This window comes from Echeneis naucrates, chromosome 15 (assembly GCF_900963305.1).
Source record: "Echeneis naucrates chromosome 15, fEcheNa1.1, whole genome shotgun sequence".
NCBI classification, from domain to species: domain Eukaryota; kingdom Metazoa; phylum Chordata; class Actinopteri; order Carangiformes; family Echeneidae; genus Echeneis; species Echeneis naucrates.
The window spans coordinates 4,287,387-4,305,112 of record NC_042525.1 but is presented as its reverse complement, the minus strand read 5'-3'; the positions used below and the strand labels follow the sequence as shown (position 1 = coordinate 4,305,112).

At 41.4% G+C, this 17,726-nt stretch overlaps 1 protein-coding gene across 3 annotated transcripts in view; it reads left to right on the top strand.

Annotated features, from left to right (window-relative positions):
• arid4b (AT-rich interaction domain 4B) overlaps positions 1–17,726 on the top strand; it is a 38,222-nt gene that overhangs the window by 7,211 nt on the left and 13,285 nt on the right. For all 3 annotated transcript variants that reach the window (XM_029520737.1, XM_029520736.1, XM_029520735.1), the window contains exons 3-9: positions 5,404–5,514; positions 9,138–9,203; positions 9,536–9,626; positions 11,573–11,652; positions 12,030–12,121; positions 14,654–14,795; positions 16,051–16,130. In XM_029520737.1, coding sequence (XP_029376597.1) covers positions 5,404–5,514; positions 9,138–9,203; positions 9,536–9,626; positions 11,573–11,652; positions 12,030–12,121; positions 14,654–14,795; positions 16,051–16,130 — 662 coding nt within the window. The remainder of the gene's footprint in view (positions 1–5,403; positions 5,515–9,137; positions 9,204–9,535; positions 9,627–11,572; positions 11,653–12,029; positions 12,122–14,653; positions 14,796–16,050; positions 16,131–17,726) is intronic.

Here is a 17,726-nt window from a genome sequence, read left to right as displayed (position 1 = left end):
GTGTTTCAGTAGTCTCTTCTTTTTTTTTTAAGGCGTAGTTTTATGCAGAAATCAACAATACACAGAAATCTATTGCAAGTGATTTTCAGCTATGTCAACCTATCCCCACCACCCTAACATGGTAAACATACTGAGTATATGTTATACATGTTGTTATTTTTGTATAACTTCAAACACACTAATATGTAATAGTGACACATCCATCATAACACATGCATGTGTGACAACTAGTTTATATTCTGTGCAACAGCAACAGCACAACAGGAGCCGGTTATTATTATTTATTTATTTATTTTTTTAAAGAAGAAAGAATGGGGGGAATTGTTGTTGTGAAAATAAGACGCAAACTGCAACTCCGGTGATGTGAAAAAGACGCGAGATTTGTCCGTAATTTAAATTTTGCATTGGCTGTTAATTTTATCTGCTTTCACATCATCTCTGGAGTTATGCATATTGTGATAATTGCATTATTAGCAGTGATTGAAGAAGTAGTCAGATTCTTTAAATCAGCAATCTCACAGTAAAAATCCAGCATGAGAGTTTAAATCTTGGATTGAAAATATGCCAGTCCTATCAGAACCATGCAAGTAAATCCTCTTATGAACCTCTAGACTATTTTATTGAGTTTGAAGTTCATATAGTCATTCAAATTGACTGTCGACTGGCCAGACTTTCCTGAATGTCATTGATTGTGATCTGGAGTTAGACTGGTTGAATTTCTTTGGTCATGATTGACACACTGAAATATAAGAAGCATTGCAAACACTTGTTGTATGATATGCGAAATCATAAGAGCCATATTTCAAGTAATTCCCTACAGAGCTACATCTCATTTACACCTCAGTGTGTCTGATGAAGATAATCTGGAAACAACAATCTAAATAATGTCAGGCTGCAAACTGGCACAAAACTGATCATGACAACATTGTTATGGAAATTTAAAGTGCAAGATTGTCAAGCCCTCGTAACTTGTAATGATAGTTGATGATAGTCGCTCTGGAAATGCATCACTGAATGTAACAGTCAGATTAGTTTCGGGTGAGGTGAGTAAGAGACTGTTGCAAGTGTAAAACTGCCTGTAGTGTGTTAAGCAAGTGACTCCTTGATGTCAGATATGAAATGAGGCCATACACCACAGTGGATTGCATCGACAGTTGACATGCACCACACTGCAACTGTGCAATCAGTGCTTTTAATTCTGCAGCTTTAACATTTAGAGGGCTGCAAGGAAAGGTGTTTTTATTTATTTATTTATTTTTTAAATTTCACTGAGTTTTGGAATAAAAATGCTATAGTCACTCATGCTGTCCAAGAAATGCCCTATAAGCAACAGCGTATCAACCAGTGCTCTGAGGAGTTGGCTGTTAAATATTTCATGACCTGAGAGTCTTTGTCAGAACAGAAACGGATCTCATTCTGCTGTTGCCAGTGTCACTCCAATATATTTTGTTTTGGTGGAGCTGGAATGATTTCAGAGCTCTGACTGAATGTGGCAGTCTGGCCTGTTTTGTTCCTTGGGCTATAAAGGCTTAAATACTGAGCAGGCTCTGGATCACTTGTAATCAGTGAGGTGCTAGTACTGTTTAAATTGTCTGTGTGATTTAACTGTGCTTTATGCCCAACCATCCTGCTGTGCCATCAGCTCTGGCACTTGTTTTAGTTGGTTTCTATGTGAGGGAGGGGGGGGGCATTTATAGTGTGAATAGATTTAAGTGTTATCTCATGTGATAGCTGGGCAAGTTAGACTAATGTAAGCGGAGCATCCTTTTAATTACTACATGTACCTTTTCTCCTCAGTCAGTTGCGATGTATTTAATCCAAGTCAAGCTACAGTTAGGCTTGTTTCTTTCCACGCCAGCTGCAGGTGCGTTTTGTCACTGCGTGCCAAGTCACATTTGTATGTATTTAATCAAGCACATGTGCCTGTAGAGTGTGTTCCACATCACTGGCACAAGGTGAATAGCCAGAAAGCTGGTCCTGATTGTAATACTCTTATTACCACTTCATTGACTTGAACATGCTGTAGCTGAGTTGGCACTTGAGGCCTCTAATAAATGCTGTTATGCTCTCTTTTCAAATATATGGCAGACTCTAAGGTGACAACAGTTCTTGTTAGGTGCAGGCTGTTATTTGGGGATGGAGGAAAAGGACATTGCTTGTCTCCCAAGCACAGAAATTCCAGCTCTCTGACCTTAGTCATCTTGATTGATTGATTTTTGAGTGGGGAGGAACATTGTTTGTCCTTCAGCACCAGCAAGAGCAACAAAGATAAAAAGAAGTAGCCAATGTTTTGCTGCAGACAGCTGTAGGCGAAATGGAAATCCAGTCCAGAGAATGGAATCCTCTTTCATAGTTTTAACCGAATGCAGGGAGGCGGGGTATTGTCAGTGGAAATAACAATCCATCCTCTATTTGTGTTGGCATGTGAGTGTGACAAATGTAAATCTGGGCACAGTAGTGAGTTATCACCCCTCCCTTCTTAAGTTGGCAGAGTTTGGCAGCAACAGCTGACAAGATAACCCAAGCTGCCCTATCTAGCTCACCAGTGTGACTCTTCTCTTTTAAGCAGAAGGAGCGAGCAGGCTTAGAGCAGAGGAAGCAAAGGGAAACAAGTGGCGGAATTCAAGAAGAGCTGCATCTGTGCTTTACACAGTGGCAGCCCGGCTTTGTGTCGAGGCCACCACTGCCAAGAGCGTTGGTTAGCCGGTGGAAATGGCTGCTGCGTCATGTAAACCTGGCGTCAGGGAGGGCAGCGAGAGCCAAGGCCAGACTGCACTAAAGAGTAATGAGGTGTTTATCTGAGAGGTAGGGAGCCTGAAGTGCACTGGACTCCTGCTCCTGAAGCCTGTCTGTCAGAATCTCAAAGACTATGTAGATGAGGCACCCTGTCCTAGTTTCAGTGTGACCAGTTTATGAGCTTCTTAACACACAAGGACCAGTTAAAAATGTATGATATTTATATATTTAGAAAACTTTACCAAACCCGCCCGTTTGTGTTGCGTTGCAGTCTGGACTTGCAGAGACTGAGAGTTAAATAATGATGTATTTGCAGCTAGTTGCGCCATCATCAGATCTTACTAATGATGAAAGCAACATGAGAAATAAATTACTTACCAAGCTTGTCTTCTTTGCTAGCAGCTGTGCAGTTGAATACTGCCTGTTAACACCACAACTTGCCGGTAGTATTTTCTGTAACTAATCAGCCTGAGAGTAAACAATCTGTTTCCTGTTTACATGCCTGATGTCAGTGAATGGTTGTGTGTGTGCGTTCGTTTTTAGGTGTGTTATTGTGGGTGCTTTCAAATGGTCTTAGTAGCGTATAGCCTAAATTAGGTTTTGGATGGATTGGTGTTTGTACAGTGTGGCAAGCTCCCCATCAGCAACAGTTCAGACTTTTCACAGTACAAGATAAAAAGTGAACAATATGAAACACCACTTTGAGGCAAACAGAGCACCCCAACAGTTCTTTCTTTTACAGAACTCGGCTGGATTGTAGTTGGCAAGAAACCATATTTATTTTTAGTACAATATCTACTTCTAGTTTTTGAGGATCCTAGCTGCCAGCCAGACTCTGTTTGTTACAACAGTTAATGTTGTAGTTGTCTGCCTATCCAGATTATCTTTAGCTCTGTTGTTGTTTCAAAGCGTCAGATTATTATCAGATGATATTAAATGTGGCCGACCATTGCCACTTAGTTTCTTTGTCTAACAAGACATACAAATCTATTAAGTTCATTAAGATAATTGTGCAACTCGTTTTTAATCACATTGTTGTTGTTTTACCTATTTCCCCAATTCATCAGGAAGAGCAGTATTTTGTTTCTCCCTGTGCTGGAACTTTAATGGCCTTAATGTGACAGTATGCATGGCATCCACAGAGTGAGTAGTGCCAGTCTCAGCAGCCTCTATATTTAAGTTCAAATGCAGTATCTACTCAGTGGTGAGAGTCGCATTGCACCTGCAAAATGTTGCTGAAATTGAGGTTAAGAAGCTGTTTTTCTTCTCTTTTTCTTTTTTATTTCTTCCAAAGCTTCTTTGTTTGTAGTGGAACTCCCTCTATAAAATTGTTGGCTGCTGTTTATTGTTTCTTTTTCTTTTTTCTTTTTTTTTTTTTGCCATTCAAGGGTTAGTTCGTGTGCAATAAAACATTAGGAACAGTTCTCAAGTGTTTACACAAAGGCAGTGGGTCATTTCTGACAGCTGGCGTATCCCCTGGGTTACAATAAATAAATGATCGGACTTGGATAAGGGGCTGATGGGCTCCAGCCACCGGAGCGCATTGCTTTGGGGAAACAAAACAAAAACCTCCAAACAGTTAAAACAAATGTCTCACATTAGCACATGGACTTTTTGGTTCACGAAGTGGTTTGGTCATGGCACAAGTATGTGCCACGGAGGCCTATAGCAGCTGGTGTCACTGATTAGTTCCTCCTCACTGATCTGCTGGTGTAGTTTTTAGTTGGGTTATTAAGCTATACACTTTTTGCCCTCCTTGTGGGAACAGTGAGAAGATTTTAATAATTGAGACATGTAAGGATTTTGCAGTCAGTCTATGAAATAAACTTAACATGAAAGCTAGATCCATCTTTGGTGAATTTTTCTAAATAATCTGAAGTGAAATTGTTCTAAATTTTATTCCCTGCAACACATTTTAATGTGTTTCATACATTCAGATAGTAAGATGTTATTTAGTTTAATATACTGCAAAAAATGGGAAATTTGTAGGTGAAGAAGAGAAGCTGATGTTCTTCTCACAAAACACTTGTCTTGAAGCCTGCAGTCAAGTGCACATTATGACATATTGCAGCTGGTCTTGATGTATCCTGTCAGCAGGAAGCATGGCCCATTTTGGCTCTTATTCTAGAAAGATATCTAAATATAAATTATATTAGGCCTTTTCTTCAGCCTGGGTGGTAAAAACTCCCAGCAAATTCATCTCTGCACTACATGAACCTCAAACATCACCTGCACTCACCTACACATACTAAAAGTCTGTTTTCTCACTGTACCATACCCTCCACAAATCTGTTCTTGAGGAGAGAGGGGTATATGTGTGTGTGTGTGTGTGGAGGTTTGATAAACATCCAATGATGACACAAGATGGTACTACGTGTTTCGGATAGCTTTTTCTTTGTAGTCATCAAAGCAGTAGTGAAGTGGCCTTTTTGTTTGCTCCCTCAGAGGCTTGTTTTCCAATACCCAGAGCAGATGGTATGTGTTTTCCATGGATGAATCACTGAGCTGGGTGGGTTTTGCATATCTGGGCTAGACTGTGTGAAGCTTCTATGTGTACCCTCCTGCCTTGGTCAAAGGAATACACCTGTGCTAAATATATATATATGTGTAATAAAAATGCTTAAAACTCACTGATTTTATGTTTTTGTTTTTTTGTAATTTCTTCAGACTCTGGAGGAGCCCCCCTACTTGACAGTAGGGACTGATGTGAGTGCCAAGTACCGAGGGGCTTTCTGCGAGGCTAAGATTAAGACTGCCAAGAGGCTAGTCAAGGCCAAGGTAAGTCACATTTTAAAGTGCTCAGGGTCCAAAATTAAAAATGTATTGTCTGTCTTTTTTATGTGCAAGGAAGATTGCTAGCAGGGCTGGGGGGGACCTTATCTTTGTTTGATCACACTGCTCAGCCTCATTGCACACCTGGAGTGGTTAGATTGGAAATGACCACATTTAAAAGGCACTGACCAAAATGTTACTGTAGAGACCAGGTTGATGGGCTGAAAGCATTATTCACATTAGAATTATTCACCAAACCTGTGTCATTAGATTATTTTATTATCGCCAAGGTTCTTAGAAATCCAGCTGTGTTGCTGATGTGCCAGAGCACTTCCGAGGGCTTTAGGTTGTTAGTACAGCTGATCAAGTTGAAACTCTGATCAGGAGGCCCTGCTGTGACAGTTGCAGGGTATGGCCTATCCCACCAGGTAGCCGTCGTATCCTCCGGTCCTCAGCTTCTACATTTCCCGATTGATTTTATGCCTTGCGGATGCACGGTGCACATACTACAGTTTCTCAGTTCCCAGTGGGACTGGAGCATCTGGATAATACAATAGAGACAGATCGCTTGTCTCTCATTCTGTGTGTGTGTGTGTCTATGAATGTGTCTGTGTCTGTGTCTGTGAGTGTGTGTCTGTGTGTGTGAGTGTGGGAGGAACAAAGATTGGATGCTTCACTGAGTCAGTGCACTGTAGTTCCCCCCATAGAGACCAAAAAGCAGCGATGTTCTGCCTTTCTGGCTCACCAGCTGAAATCATCAAATGATTGTGCCGTTTTGTCTCATGCACGTACAACATGGCAAAGTGTACTATGTGATCTTCTTAGTTTAAATATTAGGGGCTAAAATGAAGCTAATAAGATAGCCCCAGTTCATAAATTAATTACCATACTAATTGGCTGAGTGTGCGGTTTGTTTTTGAGCTGTTGTAAAATGAATGTGAGCTCTATTACACAAACACTGAAACATGGCAATTATTCTGTTGTTGCTGTGCATCTCCCACTGTAATGAATTCCTCTTTAGCTCTTTGCTTCATTAATCTCTTTCTGCTTGTTTAATAAAGTTGATGGTCATGGCATGGTGCTCGTGTCTTTTGAGTGATTTTAAGACTCTGTGAAAAGATCTGTGTGGTACTGTTAATTACAGCAATGATCTATACTAGAGGGGCCCTGTGAAGTCACTTAGCACTGTAGCTGTGAAAGGTTCAGCACGCATCTGCTCCGCCATGACTACCCTCTGACACAGTAACAAGTGTTCTGTCAAAAAGTGAATGCTGCATGACAGGCCTGACATGCTATTCCATTTATCCAGTGTCTACACCACTTACACATGCAGCGTTCTGGGGGTGCTGGGGCCAGTCCCAGCTGACTTGAGGCGAGGGTGGGGTACCAGCCGATCGTAGGGACATCACATGGAGACAAACATCCATTCAAACTCCCGCCTGCGGTCAATTTAGAGTCACAAATGTGTTTGGACTGTGGGAGGAAGCCCGAGTGAACGGAGGGAGTCATGTAAGCACAAAGGCAGCATGCAAACTGCTCACAGACTCTGGGGTTCGAGCTCCCTGCTGTGAGGTGACAGTGCTAACCACTTCATCACTGTGCTGCCTTATGTTTATAGAGCAGTCTCTTGTGTGGACGTTTTAAAAGTAGAATTTCATTTTAAAATCTATCTCAATAGATCCAAAGTTCAGTAATTTATCTTTGGAGTCTCTGTTGCTTCTCCAGGTTCTTCAGGTATGTTCAGGCATGGTTTAGTGTTGTTATAATCCGATCAGCTCGCTTTTTATTTGCCTCCTTTTGCTATGATGTGAAACTTTGAATTCAGTCAGATCATTACAAATCAAATGTTAACTTTTTTTAATGCTCAAACCGTTGTTCCCTTTAAAGCAATCATTGTGACTTTTTTCTTCTTCTTTTTTTTTTTAATTTTCAAACCAGACAACATGTGAAATCAGAGCAGAGGACAGCTTCATTGTGTGAGGTAGAAGGGGAAGCTGGAATTGCTGTTTATTTTCTCCAAGCTGTCACAAATGCAGTGGGTGCTTGTTGTTAGCTAAGGACCACATTCTTTTGCTGTTTATTTGTAGAGTACACCTCTGTTGTCAGATTTACTTTCTGTGTAACACAGAAATGTAGTAGATAGTAAAAATGTCCCTTTTTTAGTCTGGTGGGATAGCTCGGTATTATCAAAGCTTTTTGTTCGGAGGAATCTTATAATGTAATGCCCTGTTAACTAAAAAACATTCACATCACATGAATTTCCTGGACTTGTATCAGAAATATGGTTTATTATCTTTTTCTAATATTCATTGTTCAGTCTAAGTGGTTGTGCATACAATCACACAGCTCTGCTCCATCCGAGCTCATAGTAAGGAGGCTTTCAGAGAGGTCTGGTGTTGATGCTGGGTCCTTGGATGGTTAGAGCCCCCTCCCTCTTGTCTGAGGAGAGCGGAGCCTCCTGCTCATCCCTGAGAGGAAAGGGATTCCTTTATTTTACTGAGCAGGAATGTCATTATCCCCATAACTGATGAAGCGCTGCCATTGAATGCTTTTTTTTTTTTTTTTTTTTAGTTCTTTCTCTTCCCCTCTTATTATATGACCCGCCAATCCAGCAGCATTGTACAATATGCATCTCTTTTATTCATCATCTAGATCGAGGCGTCACAGCAACTTTGATTGGTGTTTCTGCTGTTGTTATATTTGAAAGTGGCTCCAGAGAGCGTTGTCTGAATTTGTTACCTCCAGGCTTCTTCTCTAAGATGAGGTACTTAACATCCTGTTTTCCTGGCCTTGTGTAGCAGTTGAAGTCTAAAGTAAATCACAGTCAATAAAAGTGAAGCTATTTCTCCTTTATAATTATGTTACTATTTTACTAGCACAACTTTCAAAAATTGCTTTAATTCCCCCCCAGGTAAAACTATAAAAAAAAAACAAAACAGGAGGACTTTGATATATATAAAGCAGGAGGGGGCATTTGTAATACTAAACAGCTTCCGTGCTTCTGGCCGCTTTGACACTTTTCACACACGCTTCCTCGGAAAACCTGTGACAGTAAATGGCTGCAAGTGTGTGTGACTGTGTGACTGCGTGACTGCGTGAGCCAGCCTTTTGGTCTCCTCTGTCACTCAGCGTTGCCAGGTTGCCATGCAGATGCAAGATTACCACAGTGTGATCAGATTTTGATCTGCCATGGCTCACTCAGGGGAGGCTGCAGATGCAGGGAGGGAGTATGGGTTGGAGAGGGGGAGGCTCAGTTGGTAGTAGCCCCATAACGTTCACTGCAGAGATCCCCCACCAGTTGGTGCCAGCAGTTGCTTTACAGTTGTTGGTTGGCGGTCACAATGGCAGAAATTAATCTGACCATTTTGATATTCCCCAACATGCTGCTGCCTGATGACACTAAGGGCTCATTATTTCTGTGTTACATCAAACCTGTGACGGGCAACCAAACCTGACCAGCTGGAAGTCGATCAGTGTGACCGTTGTGTCACAGTTATGAAGTCCAGCAATGCTAACAGAGACCGACGTCCTATTTGAAGTGGAGGATTGATGTGTCCTGGTCAGGCCTTTAGGGAATTGTTTGTTTATTCTCATTACTGATTCTCCTCCCATGCCCCCCCCCCCCACAGGTGACCTTTAAACCAGATCTGTCCACAGCTGAGGTTCATGATGAAAACATCAAAGGACCTCTGAAGGTAAGGCAGGAAAGATGGAAGAGATCAATGTTGAGCAACAGTCAGATTGAGTTTTCATAAACCCACATGTTGGCATTAAATTCACCTAATTATATTATTTGTAAACATGTCTAAACTCCCAATTATGTCATGTTTTTTTTTTTTTTTTTTAGTTCTGCTTTCTTTAGTATCTATCAATCTAGTTAACCACTTCTCTAACAGAGACTGTAGAAAGAAATTCATGTTAAGTCACAAGTTTTCATGTCACAGTTATTTGGAAAAAACATAAATAGAGTAGAATAAAAGTTAGTCTGCCAGCATGTTGAATAACAGATGGCAATCTGTCCAAAAAGGTGGGTGCTGTTGTAGAGGTGAAGAATCAAGATGGAGTTTACCAGGAAGCCACAATCAACAAGCTGACCGATGCCAGTATATACACTGTCGGTAAGTCAATGAGAAGAGCAAACCCCTTGTTCTTCCCCGTCGCCTGTAGACTGGTGTTCTGCCGACAGATACTCTGTGAAACCATGTTTGTGTACAATGAAAATTTGAAAGTGTCAAGGTTTGTGTTTTCCTTCTCCAAGTTACAGTTTGTTGTTGCAGGGAGTTTCTTCTAATGGGAATGGGGAGGGACGAGCCAGAGGGTTTTGTTAAGGCTCTAGAGATGAAATTGTGACTTAATATTGGGTTCTATAAATAAACTGTAACTTGACAGCAGAATGACTGCTGTGCCCTGACTGCTCAGATTCATAAAATCTAACCAAAGCAGTCGAGCTGCTTGTTCGTTGAAATGTCAAATTAGCATCATTCTGCGCATACCTTATGTGTTCAAGGGAAGTAATATAAATTCATAAGTGTTTTACAAAAAGAACAAATGATGGGGGAAAATACTTAAATGGAACAATCTTGATGATCTGCAATTATGTTTAAGAATTACATTTTTGCATTGAGACTCACTTAAGGATCCATAATATCCCAATTAGATCACTAAAACCAAATCCTAAAATCCCACTACAGTGCAGCTAAACAGGCAAGATCACCTATGACAAGGCCAAACATGCTGTGATCTGCCCCGGTGCTGCAGAGGGTACAAACAAACCAAAATGAACCAAAATCTGCTCAGGAATCAGATTCAAAAAATGTTGTTCCTTCAAACTGCAGAATTTATCTTTCTCACAATTTATCTTCAGTATCAAAGTGACCCAGAGACAGTGTGGACATTCATGGGCACATTGATGATGCTCATAGTAAATCAATGGTGCTGGTTGGCCAAAGTGAAATCATACTTCCTGTTTAAATTTCACAAAGCTCCAACACTATCTGAGCTGTGACACCCCCCCCCCCCCGGTCCACATACATACATACACAGTTGGAAAATATCGGAAACCCCTGATCTATATTATGTGTTCAAGGGAAGTAATATAAATTCAATATCAATAACAGATGACCAATACTTTAATCCTTTGGTCTTAGAAAATTCAGAAATGCTGATCACAGCTTCTTACAGCTCAATGTGACATTGTAAAATTGCTTCACATGGCTGACCACAAAATTCTAACCTTGAGTTTCCAGTTAAATGAAAGTGATTAAAGCAGCACATTTTCGTATTTCAAAACTTCATTCAGCAAAGTACTTGAATTTTTGCATGGGGGAGGGGGATATTTTAAGTGTGAAAACTGTTGCTTATTTTCATTTAAGCATGACATCTTGTCAAGTGCACACAGTTACTGTGTTGGATAATCCAAAGCATACAGTGCAGAGGCTGCTGCAGTCCCTCTGCAGCTGCTCGTCACTTGAGAGTGCCCATGGGATTTCCCTTGTCTTGAAAACACTCATCTCTCCATTCATCAGCTAGAAAACAAAATAAAACAAAAAAAAAACCCTGCATGAGCTGAAGGTGCTTCAAGTGCTTATTGTTGAGCAATGAATAATGGAATTTCAGTTTGTGTACATCTGGGTTTGTCTTTGGGAGCACTGTGGCTGCTGAGGGACATCTTTAATATGATGTATATTATTATTATTATTAGAATGTTAAGTGTTCTGTGATGTGGCTGCCTTGTGTAAAAGTCAATGGAGATGTAATATGAGTAAATGCATCAGACACTTTCCCAAGTGTCTTTATTTTGACATTTACTCCAGTGTCTGCCTCCCTGAGGGTCCTTGAAGCTCTAGCAGAGCTTTGAGCTGCAGCCACTCTCTTGCTGCCTGCTGGAGGATCTATCTAAGCCTTAAAAGACCAGCATAATTTGTTTTAAACATATCATAAAGCAAGCAGACATTTTGTAACTGTGTGTGTGTGTGTGTGTGTGTGTGTGTGTGTGTGTGTGCGCGCGCTGGTGGATTCCTGCCCTACATACAGCAGCCTAATAGTTTCTCTCTCATCTCTGCAGTGTTTGACGATGGCGATGAGAAGACCCTGAGGCGTTCCTCTCTCTGCCTGAAAGGAGCACGTCACTTTGCAGAGAGCGAGGCGAGTATCATACTGTCCTGCAGTTTGTGGCAGCTTTCTAGGGAAACAGGGCTCATTTCATAGTTTTTATTTAGTCACCAGCAGTCACCCTTACATCGCCAATCACAGTGCTCAGTAAATTAAAATGCTGGTTATGAATCAAATTGGTGGTATGGTATCAGTGATATCAAAATGGCATTTAGTCAGTCACCTGTGAAATATTTCCAGGAATTGTAAACTGATATCACAGCGAAGTGCTGGGTGAATCCCCTTATTTGTAACCGGTGAAATCCCATGAAAGGCATTTCTTCTAGGTGTGCGATATCAATCTTTTGTCTTCCAATTTAGTGTCTGACAAGGTGGCACTGAGGCTCTTTGCTGTCGTTTCTCCTCTGCAGACACTCGACAGGCTCCCTCTAACCAACCCCGAACACTTTGGTACACCTGTCATGGGCAAGAAGGGCAACCGGGGCCGGCGATCGAACCCGATGTGAGTATCCCCCCATCTCCATACATCATCCAGGGCTGAAATCAAACTTAATGTATCGTAAGGTTGGGATGCCAGCAGGGACGGATTTTCTCCTGCTGATCCACAGTCATCAGTAACATGCTCTCCCATTTCTAAGTGCACTGACAGCAGTTGAACTGAGAGATTTACTCCCATCTCCATCTCCTCATAAACAGCCCCTTAGGTACAGGAGAGGACAGTCTACTCGCCTCTTTCAGTTCCTTAATCACACTAGGCTTCGGGTGTGTGCATGTACTCATGCTTCTTGGAGAGTGAAAAGATGTCATGGTCCTGCTCAATGTTGTCTTTTTTTGACCTCCTTTTGACTCAAATGTTCCAGTGGATGTTTTATGCTCTGATGTGCCTCCTCTTGGTCGACTGCAGAGTTTTCATCAGGGAATAGGAGCTGCTGAGGGTTTTTTTGGCACCAAATATAATTGTGGCTCCATTCTATTATAAAGAGGACACTCTGCTGCATAATCTTATTCTCTGACACCCATTGCTAATGGCACTCAGAGAAAAGTCAATATTACTCTAAAGATTGATGCAATATTGACTTGGAGCTTTCCCAGCTGCACATTAGCACCTTGGACCAGTTGTCTTTTGAACAGGGGCTGACGATGTGGCACAGATTGAGATTAAGCTTCAGTTACATGTCTTATCTTTCAATGTGTAATGCAACATTTAGCGGGCCAAGCTAATTTGTTTGTTTGAAGGTCGGATGTGAATCAGATACTCTTGTGTTGGTATGGTAAATACCGGAAACGGGGAAATGGGTAGCATTCTTCTGACAGCAGGTAACATCATGTTCATGAGGTTGAGCAGAAAGCAGAAAAGCCAAAAAGTTGGTGCTCCAGACAAAGAAAAAGTTCTAATATTTATGTTTTCTTTTGTTTTGTTTTTTAATTTTCACTGTACAGTTTCATTAAATTACTAATAAATGTTAGTTAATTGGCTTTATATATCTTAAAGGTATTGATAGGTGTTATTTTTTTCCAGTTTGTTAGGAGGTTTTGGTTTTTTGGTTTTTTGTTGGGTTTTTTTTTTTACATTTTGGAGGAATCAGGCTCGTTTCCCCATTAAACGTAGTACAAAAGCACTTCCTGAATTAATTTGTGATGTAAAGAAGCCAGCAAACTTCCAGACTGGTCAGCTGACCTTTCCATTTTCTACATTTCCACATCAGCTACCCTCCTGTTTTTCCTGACTCCATTTTTCAGTTGTTGGTGCAACCAAACAACAGAGCCATTAATTGATCTCTTGGTCGCTCATAGCAGGCTCCATTATCAAAGAATATAATAGACTATGTTAGTATGCCAGCCACAGAGCAAGCTTGGCGTTTGTTCATGCAATCTTGAATCTAGTAGCATTTCTGTTGAACAGTTTTAACATTGCTATTGATGAAGTATCAACTGATGATAGATATCTCCATTGTTCCATCACACAGGCCTGTGCCGCCTGTGGCTTCATATTTATAGATATGTGTACAGATATGCTTGGTGGCAGTATTCTCATCTGACTTGAAACAACAGTGGATCTTCATTAAGTGCAAATTCACAGCTTTGTTGTTGTTGTAGTTGTAGTAGTAATAGCTGCATGGCTGAATTACTGGTCTTGAGTGGTGCCAGACAGTGTGTGTGTGTGTATTTGTGTGTGTATGTATATGCAATAGAGCTGTTGTCAGAACAGGCCTAGTAAGGCATAAAAAGAGGATGGAGGATCTGTTTGCCTGCTGGTACTCCTCACATGATCGCTGTCTGTCTCCTCGTTGCAGTCAGGGCTCTGTCTGATTATTGGGATGGCTGTCAGGCAGCAGGGAATGAGCTGCCTCGTCAATACTCCGATCCTAATGAGTGAGCTGTTCAGCAGAGTGGACCCTAATGTTTTGTTGTGCTACACAATGATAAAACAAGAAGGTCTGCAAATAGTTTTCTTGTACTGCGGCTTGTTAGTTGGAGATTTTTTTTATGTTTTTTCTGCCAAAGAAGCAAGTAAGCAAGAAGATGATTGGTCAGTAGAAATCCTCCATGTTGAGGAAAACCCTGCATGCAGACTTTATTTCCCCCCACTGGTTTATATAAATATGTAGTGTGGACTCAACACGAAATGCCAATATCTTTGCAGCTCTGTGAGCAACCAGAGTGTTTTTCTTTCTTGATACCAAACTCCTGTCTAAAAATGGAGATGAGATGGCTGCACTTTCTCAGTCAAATGTCAACACTTTCAACAAGATCGGGACACCTACCGGTCCCCAGTGTTCAAGAACAGATGACATAATGTAGTTTAAGAGATAGAGGCTGACACAGTTTTAGTGCATCCAGGAAAAACAAACTGTCAATGTTGGCTACACATGACTATTGTCCTGATTAAATGAGGATATTCTCACACCTGAGAAGCTGCAACGGCATTTTAAGTAGTGATGTTTAAATGATTGCCCAATATACAGTACATTATAAAATCCATATACTCACTTTACCTTTCTGTTTAGTAAACTGTCCTTTTCTTCCCCCACAGTCAAGAAGAAGAGCTGTCTTCATCTTCCAGTGAAGAAGAGGAGAGTGATCAGCGGCAGAATGAGGACCTGTTTGGCAAAGTGGTCTGTGTGGAGGGGGTTGCTACCGGGGACAAAAAGAAGACCACGTGGTATCCTGCTCTGGTGAGCTAAAAGTCTCCCTTCCCTCACTGTTTTCTACTTTGCGCCTGTGAAGACACAGCCAGCACTGCTGCTGGTCTTCTGGTACACTCAGTATTGTGCTATTTCATCTAAACGCCTGCTTATGTAACCACAGCACGCTGCAGGATTACAGTGTTGCATTACATCCACCATGAGATTCCAGAAATGTGCATGTTGTTACATAGCTGATTTCTATAAATAAGGCACAACTCAGCAGCAGCCTGCTAACTTCTGCAGTCTGAAGGATTTCATAGTGTTTTATCTTGGATTAAAAATAAATATGATGTGTGCAGCTGTGCAGCACAAACACTAGTTTGATGTTTTCAATCTGTTCCAACCCATTTCCCTCCACCCAGCCTCAACCCTCAGCTATGGTTTGCACACAATGAGATTGTGACTGACGCTGCTTATTTATCTAAGTGTTAAAAGTATGACAGAGAATAGGAGAGGGTGGGGAAAGCTGTCTCTTTAATAGTGTAATCAGCCCTGCCCCGCCTCCAGGGTTTGTTGTTCTTGGCCTGTGGTGGGCCGAGCTCCATGCTGCCTCCCTGTGACAGTCCAGAGAAGCACATCATACAGTGGCCCATCATTGTTTACACTGTGGCCATATGGCAGAGGGGTGGAGTCGTGCTCTGGTAGATGTTTCACATCTGCAACAAACAGTGTGCTCTGCTCTTAAATGGCCCAGTTAAACAAAAGTCAAAGGAAACAGGTCTGTGTGTGTGTGTGTGTATGTTGGAGCCTGATGCTTACATTTGCAGCAGGTTATTTGCTTCAGAAAGGGAAATGTTGTCATGCTGCTAGTGCACACGTGTGTGAGTTGTGTGTATGTGTGTTTTGTAAGAGGGTGTGAGTCCTGCTGGAAATCAGATCTCCATAATGGCAGTGCTGCCTCCTTTGGGTTAGACCCTGGCACTGGAACAACTCTGGCTGTTGTGCTCCTCGGCTCCAGTAAACAGCAGCAGCACATGCTGTGAGGGGGCTTACACCCCCCACCTCACTCACAGATCACTCCTCATCTCTCCCACCTCATTCTCTTTGTTTCATCAACAGCATATTTTATAATCCATCACCGTGGCCTTTTGCTGAAGGCCACAGTCAGACTCCGACCCCCCCCCCCCCCCCCCAAAAAAAAAAAAAAGCACGTACACACACGCACACACACACACACACACACACACACTCAGAGTACCACCCCATCTGACCTATTAACTGTCTCTTGTCTCTATGCAACAAGGTTATCTCCCCAGACTGTCATGAAGATGTGACGATGAAGAAGGACAACATCTTCGTCCGCTCTTTCAAGGATGGAAAATTGTGAGTAATTACTTCAGTGAAAAATTCACTATTGATTAAAAGAAGATTTTTTGTGTCGTGCAATCTGACATTTTCATCGTCAATTAACTGAGAACATAATTTATTTATTTAATTTTATTTATCTATATCGTATTCAATCATCAAACGTCTGATTTGCAGTTTTTATCCACAAAAAATAAACTCAATTCAATTCACTGCTGTGGGGGAGGGAAGAGGAGGCAAGCAAGCTTTTCTTTAGCTTCAAGAAATTAATGATTGGCATTTTTACTGATAAATTACCTAAGTTGTCCCTTGATTAATTCTCTTTAAGTCTATTAATCAACCTCTCATTAAGTGCCAATGTAAAACATCTCCCATCAGGAGCCTGAATAAGTGTTTTAATGGGATACATGTGCAATGAACCTTTGCAAGAAGATGATGCATGTGCACAAGGAAATGCTTGTGCGCTCTGTTGTAAGATGTATAGCAGCTGCACAACATCAGGATGGTCTATGCAAATATCATATTGGTGCATTTTCTTTTCTTCCTTTTACAGTGTTGTATCACAGTTTGACATTTTATAATTGCAATTCACCAAATGAATAGAACATGATTCAAAATTAGTTAAGACAGCTTTTATGCCTTTACTGGAATACAAATTTAGATTTTGTAATTTCCCATCCAGAGTAAAGATGTGCAGCTTTTCGCTGTTGACATTGCTGTTCCTGTTTGCTGTTGTCCTCAACCAGTTAGGAAAGGTAGTGTTGCTTCCCCGCAGTCTGCCCACGGCGTGGAAAACGCACAGCCAGATTGTTTTGTCTGTAACACAAAGACAGGAATAAATCCAGTCAGGAGGAGTGTAGGCTTAGCTGGCCATTTAGAAACGGGCTGTAGCCCACACTCGGGATTAATCCCATGTTTGCTTGCTGTGCCAAAGAAATTTACTGTCTACTTGAATTCCACTGGTGTCAGAGCATCCTTCACTATGCACTCTTTCATAGGTGTCTTGTACAAATCCGCACCATGGCCCATGATCTGCAGTTGAACACATTTTTGGAGAGCAGGAAGTGTTATTGCTTGTATTTTGGTTAATAGTCAGGTAAAGGGTAAAGTTGAATAAGCGGATAAGATGAAGAATGATGAATCAGAAGGTGCGGGAGCCCTATTCTTTGAAGTATTTCCTTCCTGAGCACAGCACCCTGTGATGCTGTGTCTAGCAAATTACATTCGCACACCCGCCTTAGTCTTTCGTTTCAGCTTTGTAGCAATTTGAGTCTTCTCACTGAAATCAGCATAGTGTATCCGGGCTTGGACGCAAGAAATAGTAATGTAAGATGTCGGAAAATCCATATCATTGTTAATGAGATTTTCAGGTTTATTTTGCTTCAGTCTTTTGATTTTTATGTGGTGGGAATAACAACGATGAAAAAGGCTGATCATTACTGTTACTCGTGTGTGTGATGTGATGTATCAGCCTGATCCATCAGCCTCGACTTTGTGTTATGTTACAGTTTGATCCGAGTGGTCCCTGCAGAGATTAGTTACTACTAAGACAGAGAAAAAGCTTTCTAACCACATATCTAATTTTGCTCCAGCTTGTCCACTCAAAGAAAAAAT